The sequence below is a fragment of the Poromitra crassiceps genome (assembly GCF_964638095.1).
Source record: "Poromitra crassiceps genome assembly, contig: HAP1_SCAFFOLD_1039, whole genome shotgun sequence".
Classification (NCBI taxonomy): domain Eukaryota; kingdom Metazoa; phylum Chordata; class Actinopteri; order Beryciformes; family Melamphaidae; genus Poromitra; species Poromitra crassiceps.
Genome location: NW_028151371.1, coordinates 10,001 through 22,972, shown reverse-complemented (window position 1 = coordinate 22,972; position 12,972 = coordinate 10,001). Strand labels below are relative to the sequence as shown.

Sequence of the window (12,972 nt, the reverse complement as noted above, 5' to 3'; positions counted from 1 at the left end):
AGCCTAAGTAAATGTGAGTTTCTGATTGGTCCTGAAGTGGAAAGCCAGGAGGAGTCACGCACAGGGCGTGCTTATTGCGTAACCTTTGTGCGAATAGAAATCACGCGGTGTCACGCGGTGTGTCACACACACACACACACACACACACACACACACACACACACACACACACACACACACACACACACACGCACACACACACACACACACACACACACACACACACACACACACACACACACACGCACGCACACACACGCACGCGCACGCACGCACACGCACGCACGCGCGCACGCACGCGCACGCACGCACGCACGCACGCTCGCACGCTCGCACGCACGCACGCACCTCATACACACACACACACCACACACACACACGCACATACACGCACACACACACACACACACACACACACACACACACACACACACACACACACACACGCCTCGTGAAAACTTCGTTTCCCAGAAATATTGCGGCAGCTGCTGCTCTGACGTCACCTCACCAGGAAGTAGTGAAACCTGCAGAAGTGTCCTCCTCCACTACTCTGTGCCCTGCAAGCAAAGGTAAACACTTGTTTTCTTGCATGTGTTGACGGACTCTCTGTTTATGCTGACGTGACTAGCGCTGCATTTACCGCAGTGTTGTTATTTAGCTATGCATACAGCACGCTGCGTGAAACCGTTGTATGGAACTGGATAACCTAGCCGTCTGTGTTTGGCAAAACGAACTAACTTACTAAACGAACTAAGTTACAGACAGTCCACTCCTCCATATCGTAGCCTAGGCTACCTCTGAGTTGCTACTGCTTCATGCAAGCGTCTTTGTTTTATGAATTACGAAGGTCATGTCAGATAAACAACTACTACAGGGTAATTAATGTTAACATTTGATACCAACACTGGCCAAATTAACCAGTTTTCCATCAAACATTAGATCTGTCACATGTTTAAATTATTAGTTAATACAGTAATATGATTACCACCAGTGGCAGTCGATTATGATTCATTGTCATGCTCTCCAAAAAACCGAGCCATAGCCTAAAAGTTACACATGAATTGGAAGAAAACATCAAAGAACAGGATTCACAGCTATACCAGAAGAGAACAGGATAATGTTTGTGATCTAAAAGATGTTGAAAATGAGTTTCATTTCATGTTTTATTGTACTTTATGATGATTTGAGGATTTCCTTATTTGACGAAATGCAAAAGCAAAAACCTGAGCTCTTCTGGCCAGATGATGGCCAGAAGTTGGAGTGGTTGTTTAAGACTGAGGCATTTAAGACTGCTAACTTTATCTCTAGGGCCTGGAATAGGCATGTATGTATAGGTATGTATTTTGGGTGTTTCTGTTGGTTTTATGTTTTGAACATTGTTTGTTTAAATGATGAACAGTAAAAGTGTCCTGTAAGCCCATGTGGGCTGGGCTTCATTCGAAGCATGACACTTAAATAAAGAAAATCAATCAATCAATCAAAAACAGGAGGTGGTTTTGCTTAATATTAATAAACATGACTGCTGTGTTTTATGGAAAGCTGGTGTTCCAATTATTTTTGGCTAGTGAGTGCAGCTTAAGACGAGCCACATTTCTTTGCAGATTGTAAACGTGGACCACCTTTGTACTTTGGAATTCAAAGTCTAATGGGGGCGTGTCCGGCACCAACTGACCTGTTGAAGCTAGTTTTCTGTTTAGCTAATCATTTTTATTTCCCCCCCATGTTCTCTCTGCCTCTCAGTCTGGCGGTCACTCTCTCGTCATGGCCCTGGTTGGCGTGAGAGTCATTGAGCTGGCGGGCTTGGCGCCGGCACCATTCTGCGGCATGGTTCTGGCAGACTTTGGTGCCAAGGTGATCCGTGTGGACCGGACCCGGGCTGCCATGGCATTGGACACACAGGCTCGGGGGAAACGCTCTGTGGCAATCAACCTGAAAACCTCTGAGGGCGTGGCTGTGCTCAGGAAGCTCTGCGTCCAATCAGATGTGGTGCTGGAGCCCTACCGCAAAGGTCAGAAGCCACAAAGGCCTAGTCATCATGCTAGAGAAGATTAATTTGTCACCCGTGTGCATTAATTAAAAAACTATATTTACAGTTAACTCACATTACATTTATTTTATTTTATATTTTTTCTAGATTTTTTTTATCCCATTTTTATCCCCCGTTAGTGCAAATTTTAATTTATTTATCCTGCTTGCTGCTCCACCCTCTGCCGATCTGGGGAGAGCTGAAACTGGCTCCATGCTTCCTCCGAGACATGGGCAGTTAGCCAGCCGCTTCTTTTCACCTGAGAGGGGAAGCTTCACCGGTAGGACATAGCACGTGGGAGGATCACGCTATTCCAACCAGTTCCCCTCCCTCTGAACAGGCCAGAATGACCAGAGGAGGCACCACATCAGCGACCAGGATATTGCATGTTTTGGTGAGGGGTTCCTATATGAAGGAAACCCCCAGGGGGCATGGGGAGAACATGCAAACTCCACACAGAAAGGCCCTTTTGACGACCCCACCCGGGCGGTGGGCAGTCGAGGACATGCGGACGGGCACGCACTCCTTCAGCGCTCACAGCCTCCCAGGTGGGAATCGAACCCAGGACCTTCTAGCTGTGAGGCGACAGCGCGTTAACTCACATTACAAATTGTATTAAATCGCTGTCATTCTGATAACACACTACTTTGACTGATTGACTGAGTCAAAAGCCATTTAAACTATTATAGCAAGAGAGACTGGATTGAGCAGTGGGACAGGAGGCTGAGAGAGCCAGGAGTGGCCCAATATATGTAGAAATATAAAGTTAATAACATTTTAGAAAGTTGTAGCTGAAATAGCTAATTACATTTCTTCTCATGTCTCCCCCATATGTTGATAAAAAAGTGCCATAAGGATGGTATTTGTGTAAATTTCAGTGCATGTAAACAGCGTGGTGTCGTAAGAAAAGACCCCCCCCCCTTTTTTCTTTCTTTCTTCCCCCAATTTTTCTCCCAATTTGTCGTTGCCAATTTCTGCTGTGCGCACAACCGCCTGTCACTCAGATTGCATGTAGATCAGGCGTAGGTAGATGGTGATCTACCGTCATATCTCGGGCCATCAATAAGCAGCTCGCCAAAGAAAAAATAACAATCACTTTCATTTTTAATGCATAAACTAAATCCCACTTAATGTATAGCTGACTCAGTATCTACAGCAGGGGTGGGCAACATTTTTTTTCCAGAGGGCCATAAAGTAAGCGAAGGGCCACACATTGGACATCATGTCTGCCATACACTCCTGATTTTCGCGGGAGTCTCCCTATTCTTTGACCCACTGTGATTGATAATTTCTCCTGTTAATCCCCTGATATAATATAATATAGTCATACAAATCCACTGGCTACTAGCAGATGAGATTTATTAAAATAATTCTGCATTTGATTGAGTTTTGGGGGTCGTTTTGTTTTCTTTTGAGGACGTTGAGGGCCGGGTTGAGATGGTCCGGGGGCCGGGGGCCGGCCCTGGGGCCGCATTTTTGCCCCATGTGCGATCTACAGTATTTAACATTGTAACATTGTCTCCAGGCGCTTCTTCTCAGCTGACAGTGACGAGCCAGAGAGAGAGCCTGGGGGTCATTGCAGAGCTGCCTAATTGGCCCATAATTGCCGACCCGTCGATCACGAGGAAAACAACTGTATCATTATATCCTGTTAATGACACAATTATTTTGAAAGTCTGCACAAGTACACACATTAAAGTACACACATTAAAGTACACACATTAAAGGAGGTGAAATTTGCTACTGAGGCCACAATTGCCATAATTGCTGCCTGCCACCATATTGGCTTCACAACCCGTGGTTTTGGCTACTTCCTCATCGTCCACCTCACTATTTGTTTCTTCGTCTCCATCAAGTATTAACTCCAAGGCCCTTGGTAGAGAGTCATGCACAGCTAATTAACTAATTAACTAACGTGCTCTCTCACTGTGAGAGGTGCATTGCGAGAACATTTTAAATATTTAGAATGTGTACGAATAACATTGGGTAACCACACTTCAGAGGATGAAGAGGGCAGGAAAGTGTGTGTGGTTGTGGGTGTGTGTGCGCACGAGTGTGTGGGACTAGGCTCGGAACATTTTACAAAATTGTCTAATATGTGCAGAGGGTTGTGTGTGTTCAATCTATGAAATATCGTCGACATTTATTTTTAGATGATAATAAATGCACTGCAGACAGAGTGCAGATCTACAAACAGAGACAATGCACACAATAACATTAAATGTGTGTCTCATTTGTTAGTATTATTAACTTGTTGTGTTTTATCAGATGCAAAAAGAAACAACAACAACTTAATAACAACAGGATGTTGGCATTATATATCAGCCATCGGCCACCCTGCTCTATAAATATCCGCAGCATCGGCCATTGAAAAGCCCAGATCAACCACTAATATTGACCATGTCCTGTGTGTTTTCATTACAGGCCAACACTGCCCCCTGAGGCTGGCATTGAGAACCAATAATTAGACACTGATATAGGCATATTGGTGATGAGATTATAAATAAAATATATATCAAGTACGAAATATGACTTTTGTCTGACCTCCCAGGTGTGATGGAGAAGCTGGGCCTCGGGCCGGAGGAGATGTTGAGGGAGAATCCGCGTCTGATCTACGCTCGCTTGACTGGATATGGACAGAGTGGATCTTATGCCACCGCAGCTGGACATGACATCAACTACCTCGCCATGTCAGGTAACAACCAGTGTTGGGGGTAACTCATTACAAAAGTAACATATTACATGTAATATATTACTTTTAGCAGTAACTCAGTAATATAACTTATTACTTATAGGATTTCAGTAATATTATACCAGTTACTTTGTCAAGTAACTCAAGTTACAAATTGAGTTACATTTTTATTAAATCAAAGCACATATTTAAAAAAGATACAATCATTTCCTAATCAAACTGTGTTTTTATGCAAATAACCACTATAGATGACAATAACAAAGGAAAAGAATAACATTTAGAATCTTGGATTGTTTACACTGACTTCAAGGCGGTTGACATTATTTTTCGGGATGGTTCTGTGGCGGCGATGTCATTCTGCTGCTGCTGTTGTTTTGGTAAAAGTAATGCAAAAGTAGTGAAATAAGTAACGAGTTACTCTACACAGAAAGCAATATTGTAAAGTAACTTATTACTTTCAAATTAAAGTAACTAGTAATATGTAGTATATTACATTTTGAAAGTAACTTGCCCAACACTGGTAGAGAGTCATTCAATGTTAAAGAAGGAGGAACTCTGAAGCAAACGGTCAATTAATTTCGGCCATTTTTGTGGTGCAAACAGACTGATGTTTCGACACAAAAGTGTCTTCCTCAGAGTCAAAAGCATTCATTCAATCATTCAGTATTACTCCTTCCCCTTTGCGCCACTGGGTAGGGGTAAACACAGCTGGGAAAAGTACACACAGACACATACGTAGACAGAAGTACAGCTGTGTGTGGGTGGGGGGAAATCATTTTTTCCCACCGGTGTTACTTTTTGTTCTGACGTTAAACCGAATATTTTATGGTCACTCAAGATTCTCTGGATCACGTGTTGATTTGGTTCGAGCCTTAAAACTCGGTATATTTGGATTTATCGAAGAAAATGGATGCAGAACTTACTTCCGGGACAAATTACATCACGAAAAGTCACGTGCCTCTTGAGCTCTATGGGGGGTGAATATCAATGTGATAGGCTTACAATGGTGGTGTGTGTGGGGTGAGAGGTGATGTGACGTTATGCTATTGCTATTGAGGATTTCAGTAATATTATACCAGTTACTTTGTCAAGTAACTCAAGTTACAAATTGACATTTTACATACATTTTATTAAATCAAAGCACACATTTAAAAAAGATACAATCATTTCCTAATCAAACTGTGTGTTTTTATGCAAATAACCACTATAGATGACAATAACAAAGGAAAAGAATAACATTTAGAATTTTGGATGGTTTACACTGACAATATGGGACAGCATCAATGAATAACGTTATTCATACTGAAGCCAGGGAGAGCCAATTTATAAGGACTTTCTGCCACATATTTTATCATCTTGCACTGTGCTTGTCCCGACTTTATTTCTCTCTTAGTGATGAAAGAAAAAGTCACTGAGCCTGTTCTCACAAGCTGTCATGCAGCCTTACTCATAATTGCCGGCCTTGTGTTTTGTGCAAAGCAGAAAAACAGAATAGAAAAACAGAACAGAAATTGCCGGCCTTGGGTTTTGTGCAAAGCAAATTACAGAACTAGTATATACTGTAAGGGATCAGCCGAGCAGCATTTTGGTAAACAAACATGACATGCATATATTATACATCAAACTCTTGAGCTACTTCTGCTCTGACTCAGAATGTCAAAATATAAGCAAAGTCATGTATAGTTTTTAAGATATTACCGTTTGTTTGGCGCATGCATTTGCGCATTCACACACCGCAGAGTCCCCCGGGAGTCAGGTTTGTTGTCGTGGTGACGTCATCCTGATTCCTCGTATGGAGAGCCAAAGGGGAAAGTAATTTCCTGCTTCAGCACTGTACCAGAGATTTTCATCCGCCATTTATTTTCCCATAGACATTTCGTAAAATGTTTATAAAAAAATAGATTTACTTCGTCAAACCAAACGGTTCGGATATATTTAGAAACAGGAGAGACCACATAACATTTCACTCGGAGCAAAATGTAAAAGAAATGTGGATTCAAGGAAAATATTTTTTCGATGTCGTTTTTAAAGTTTTGGTCCGAGTTAAATGTTCTATGGTCTCTCCCGATTCTACATATAGCTGAACCATTTGGTTTGACGAAGTAAAACTATTTTTAAAAGCATTTAACAAAATGTCTATGGGAAAATAAATGGCGGATGAAAATCTCTGGGACAGTGCCGAAGCAGGAAGTAGGCGGTCACTTTGGCTCTCTATATAGTCTGCCTTTTTTAGGTGCCATCACTCTCTCGATCTCTCTCTACTCCATCTGACTTTTTATTTCACTCTCATGCTTGGAAAGTGGCCATATACTCTGTTGTCCTCCACCAGTTGTGATGTTCTTACATGTTGTCTGCCTGATGCCTCTGCTCCTTTTGTTCTTCTCCCTTCTTCTCCTTTTGTCTTCTCCCTTCTATCTTCTGTCACAGGCCTTTTATCCAGGCTGGGTCGTAGTTCTGAGAAGCCCCTCGCTCCATTGAACCTGGTGGCGGACTTTGCAGGCGGTGGTCTTAGCTGTGCCTTGGGGATAGTCCTCGCGCTGCTGGAGAGGACAGTGTCAGGGAAGGGACAGATCATCGATGCCAGCATGGTAAGCGTATAGTCCTTCCTGTCAAACTAAACTCTCGCTGGTGGAAATTCTCCTGGCAATTTCTTTGTGCTGACTCTCGTGAGAAGATGGTTCTCTTCCAAGACAACTTGCAAAGAACTTTTCTCCACAAGGACACAAAACATACATCATTTGTTAGATGTGTGTGTGTGGCTCTTCTCAATAAATCCGGCCCAACTCTAAACACACCTCCTCTCCCCTGCTCTTCATGCCTGCTTTCAAAATTCATGCAGTAGGTGGAGCGAAGAGTAGAAACTAGGGATGTTCATTTTGAACAATTTCCATAATCGAAAATCGGGAAAATTAATGATCAATTATCGATTATCGATAGCGTAATAATAATAATAATATATTTTTTTATTTTTTTTTTACTCTGGTCTGGTAATAACGTTGCGCGTTCTCGGCCAGCTATAATGGCGATGCCGCTGTGTAGTAAGAATATCAGACACTAGCGCTGTGGCCAGGTAAACAAACATGTTACATGTCAGGTTACATGATGTAAGGCAATCGGCGTCTTCCAGCTTAGCTGACAGCACAAGAGTCAAATCAACAGGCCTGAGCCTCACTGAGGTCCGCAGACCGCTGGGTGCACTTGTTTGTGTCCCCGGCGCATGCCGGTGTGAATTCCCCATGTTTAAAACAGTTTTGTTGGCACAAAGGCCCATCCCCAGCCAGAAAACTAGAGACTATATGAAGCTCCACCTCACGTTAGTCGGCTGTGCAATGGAGTGGGCCGAGGAGGAACGAATTCCACCCAAACCTAGTCTGCAAAAATAATAAAAAATAATAATCTATCAAAATTCCACATGATCGAATCAATTCCTTAACGATCAATTATCGATTTTCGATAATTGATGAACATCCCTAGTAGAAACACATTAGGCACATCATTTTATTTGACTACCATGATAGGGCTAGGGGTTCTGGATCCAAAATCATATCTCTGTATTTTTAGGCCGAATTGCGATGCACAATATATATTTCAGTATTTTATACAAAGTGGGTTCAGTTGTAAGTCATGCAAAACAAGACTGATCAAAAATAAAATGCAATGATAGGCTTTCCTTCCCAAGCAAGCAAAACACTCATGAGGGTTTCCAAATTCCAATCATAGAAGTTGGTGTTTTGCTTGCACCTGTGTTTACCCTGCCTTTTAGACACAAAATGGCCCCCGTGAAAAGAGTCTAGTGTTTTCATCTCGTGTTTGTCTCTTGCCTTTCATGTGGCGCACCGCATAACCACATGCTGGGTTTAGATCGTTTGTTAAATGGGTGTTTAATTGATTACAGCTCGCATTTCAAATAGTCAATTTGGCTCAAAGTGTGGGGGAGGGGAGGGATATACAAAACACACTAAGCATTCTCATGTGCACATTAATAAAACCATCACAATAGCAGAGCATCAACGTTTGTGCTATCGGGGGGTCTGGTCTGGTGAAGAAAATTTATTCAAGTATGACCCAGTTTTTATAATAATTCGAAGAGGTTGGTTCCACAACACTGGTTTGGTGGAAACGTAAACACATTTTTTGTTTTGATTGTCACACCCCCTATTGTGTGATCCCCTACCCATATTGACGCAAATGACTTTATGCGCGGCGCAGGCACGACATATTTGTCTTTCTCATTCATTCATAATATCTTTGTCTCTCTCTCTTTCACGGTCTCTTTTCCTCATGTCCTCTCTCTGATAGAAAATATGATTGCATTGCATCGCATTTTTGATTTGTCTTTTGAGACATTCACAAAAATGTTAAACTGGTATTGGATTTAAAATAGGACTAAATCTAGGTGTCTGATGTTTATTTGTTCTAGAGAGGCACCATAGAGCAAATTTTACTTGTACAGTGTAAAAACGGGAGCTTCTTGGATACTTTTAACAGATTTTTAATCACAAAGTATATCGTACATGTGTAACTGAGACAGTACATCTTGATGTATACACTGGGGCACAAAACGCAACGCGTTTCAACCTCACTGGTCTTCGTCAGGCTGTGTACAGTGTTATAGAGTACAACATTTTCAGTGGTACCACAGAGAAGTTATTTCTTTTTGTCATGGAAATGCATTTATTATTTATGTGGTCAGTCTGCATTTTTATTTGAACCAATGAAGTTGCTGAAGAATAATTTTCGAAAGTTTCTGATTTTTTTTTACTGTCTGGCAGCTCGGCCATATACCCAGTACATACCTCATGTTCAATGACCCATGTCCAACTTATTTATGTCTATTTTCAAAAAACATTCAAGACTTTGATTTCCCCTCCTCAAATTCAAATAGTGTACTTTCAAAGAGTTCAGGGACCAGTGGGAACCCTGTTACATCATTGAGCAGACGCAGCTGAACGAAGATGAAGTAGGGAGGAGAAGGGTAAGAGGATATGTCAGCAAGAGAAGGGTTAAAATGAGTTGTACAGTAAATGGTGGAGACCTGATTCACCTCTTGGTTTCTGTGGGAGGGAGGTCTTCTCCCTGCTGCTCGGGCTCTGTCTGCTGCTCGGGCTCTCCCTGCTGCTCGGGCTCTGCCTGCTGCTCGGGCTCTGTTGGCTTCTCAGACAGGTCTTGCATCACAGCTGCTGGGCGTCGGCTTCTCTCCCTGCACCTCCTCTGGAGTTGGCTTCTCTCCCTGATAAAATAATAAAATATTATTATAAATAATAATATAATAATCTGCACTCAAAGATACCCCCCGCCCCCCATGATTTGTTCAAACTGTACATTACTGTTATCAATGAAATCTTGAAAAATGAACCTTTGATGTGAAAAAGTGTGAAAAACTAAAGAAATTAGATTTTTGTGATTTCTTTTTTGCATACGTTATTAAATAGGTGCACTGCATACCCAGGTATTTGAACTAAAAGAAAAGAAAAGTCATAGGACATGGTGGGTGGTAGCCTAGGACAGGGACAGAGGTCCCACAGAGTTGAGTCAAAGTTGCAGAGACAAAAGAGAATACTCACTTCTGCTATTTTCTGCTGTTTTTTCTTCCTCTTTTGCTTTTTGGAGAGTCTGCGTGGGGCGAGACGAGGTCAAGTTAGTGTCATCTTCACCTTTTCCCAGAAGGATGAGTAGACTTACACAAGAACAGACACCTTTGAAGCCCACAGCGCCGTGCTGTGGCCATTCAGCCTCATGGCACTTTAGACAACATTTGGGAGTACCTCAACACAGAGATGGGGACTTGGACTTGAGACTTGAGTCGCACTTAAGTCACACACACATAGCGCTTTCAGACAGACACGGTTCTGGTTCTGGCTCCGGCTCCGTTCTGGAGTCTCAGAACCTTGGTGCTTTCTGGCGAACCAGCCCGTGTTCACACCAGTTTAAGCGGAACCAAAGTGGGAGGACATTATTCGGTAGTCCTTCTTCAGTTTATTCTTTATTTTTTTAAGTTTATTAATTATTTGGTCTGGCGTTCGAGTGAACCCAGCCTTGGCCGTCTCTTCTGCAAGTTCGGCATACGATTTGCTCTTTCTTGTACTGCTTTCTAGCTTTTTTTGAGATTCGGTAGATGCCCAAATCGCCACTAAACATTTGGTTTCCTCAGCAGACCACTGCAAATTATTTTTCTCTGTGTTGTCGCTGCCTTCTTCTCCTTCCTGCTCGTTTTCACAGCCTAGAATCAGACACGCCCACTGATGATGTCACGGTTCCCAAGGAAAACCAACTATTTTTTGGTTCCGCTGAGAACCAACTTTTCAGGTTCCGAACCAATTTTTTTTCGGTCTGAACGTGCCGGCCAGTTCAGATTAGGGTTCTGGAACCGGAACCGGCACGGAGCCCTGCCGGTGTGAAAGCCCTAACAGTGACTTGAGACTTGACTTGAGACTAGTCCTCAAGTGTCGACTGAATCAAGGAAAGTCACATGCTGCTGCGGTGAATTCAGATGCTGTTGCTGGCTGTATCTGTATCTCTTAACGAGTTCTACTGTTCAAATGTGTGGGGCTGCTTGTGATTGGCTGCCCGTGCATAACTATTCTATTAGCATTCACAGATTAGTTTCTGCCAAGACGTGACGGCGCCCCCCGGGGGGCGCTTCATCACAAAACTTCACACTTCATCGAACTCCTCTCAGTCACACACATGGACACAGTGTTGTCACTCTTACAATATTACATCAGTGAGCAATGCAATTATCCTTCTGCCTGTATGTCATGATTTTGATTGCTTGTATGATCAGCACGAGTGGAATCTATCTATCTATAAAATTGAGTATGTGGGCAATGTTTGTTTGTTTCAAGTTCTGTGTTTGGCCACAGCTCTGCCGTTTTACGTGCGATCGGGCTGAAACCTTCAGGGTGTGTAAAGGGCACCCGTGCAGGTGACTTGACGGAGCCGGATTTTTAAATTAGGGCAGATTAATTTCCCTAATTTCCCTAAGGCTGATTGCCCTGAGGCAATAGTTCAGTGATGATGTCATCAGTGATGATGTCATCAGTGTGAGGCTATATAAGTGATGGGAGTATAAGTAGGTAGAATCGGGAGGAACCAGATGGAGACGATGGCTCCGCCCCTGGGCTGTGCAGGTGACCTGAGGGAGCCAGATTTCTTAATTAGGTGATTGCCCTAATTGCGATGTCATAGAGCAGGCGAGGCCGCGACACGCAGTGGTTATCAGTGTATTGGATACATACCTTGGTATGGAGGCCAGCGTCAGCACATTTTCTGTATAATTGCATACATGTAAACTAGGGGTGTCACGATACACTAATTTCACGATACGATACACGATATTGGGTTCACGATAACGATACGATACGATATTTTAACAATATTCTTTTTAACAAAAGTAAATAATTTTTATGTATTTATTTATCATTTATTTAACCATGTGAGTCCCGTTGAAATCGAAACCTCTTTTCAAGGGAGCCCTGGGAAAATACTGGAAAAATAGTCTTTCATTTGAAATACACAAAATACAAAACAAATGCTGTTTTTGGAAATTGTTATTATAATAACTATAAAACAACATGGAAGATAATGCTTCTCTTGCAATAGAATGTGTCACACTGTCACAAACTAAATGTTTGTTGCATGGTGAAAGAAAAATAAAGTATACAATCTATTTCTTAAATAACTCATGCTCAATGGTCCCTAAACTTATGTAATCTTATGTACCCCTTGAGCTGTTTTGCCATGCCAGTAGTAGTCTACCCCCTCACTCATGCGTGTTGATTCTGCTAAATTTGTTCTATTATTATTCAGGAGCAATTTTTTTTTTTTTTTTTTTTTTTTTTTACGATATTTTTTTCTGACGATACGCATATCGTGACGTTTCGATATGGCGATATATCTTGCGACAAAATATCCTGACACCCCTAATGTAAACACCTCTAGCAAACCAGATTCATCATTGTTGTAATTTGTGCTTTATAGATAAGTAGGTAATATTAGTTGTTCCTTGAAACTAGTGGTTTATAACAGGCATATAATTGTGTGTACTGTGTAATGATGGCATTCTACATTCTTTTGATTTATGATCATAAGTTTCACAGAAGATGTAACTTGGAGAGCTTCTACATAGCTGGCAGTGTGTACGGCAGCTGCTGATCTAGAACTTTTTGCTTTTGTACTTGAACGGGTTACATTTATATTTTTCCACTCTTCTCTCTTTCTTTATGGACACTCTTAAAGATCCACAGTTTGCTCT

At 42.1% G+C, this 12,972-nt stretch overlaps 1 protein-coding gene across 1 annotated transcript in view; it reads left to right on the top strand.

Moving 5' to 3' along the window:
- Positions 1-478: 478 nt before the first annotated feature.
- LOC310771690 (alpha-methylacyl-CoA racemase-like) overlaps positions 479-12,972 on the top strand; it is a 15,948-nt gene continuing 3,454 nt past the window's right edge. Inside the window, exons 1-4 of the mRNA XM_083664237.1 lie at positions 479-569; positions 1,741-2,008; positions 4,578-4,721; positions 7,146-7,306. Of these exons, the coding sequence (XP_083520363.1) occupies positions 1,762-2,008; positions 4,578-4,721; positions 7,146-7,306 (552 nt within the window). The 5' untranslated portion in view covers positions 479-569; positions 1,741-1,761. The remainder of the gene's footprint in view (positions 570-1,740; positions 2,009-4,577; positions 4,722-7,145; positions 7,307-12,972) is intronic.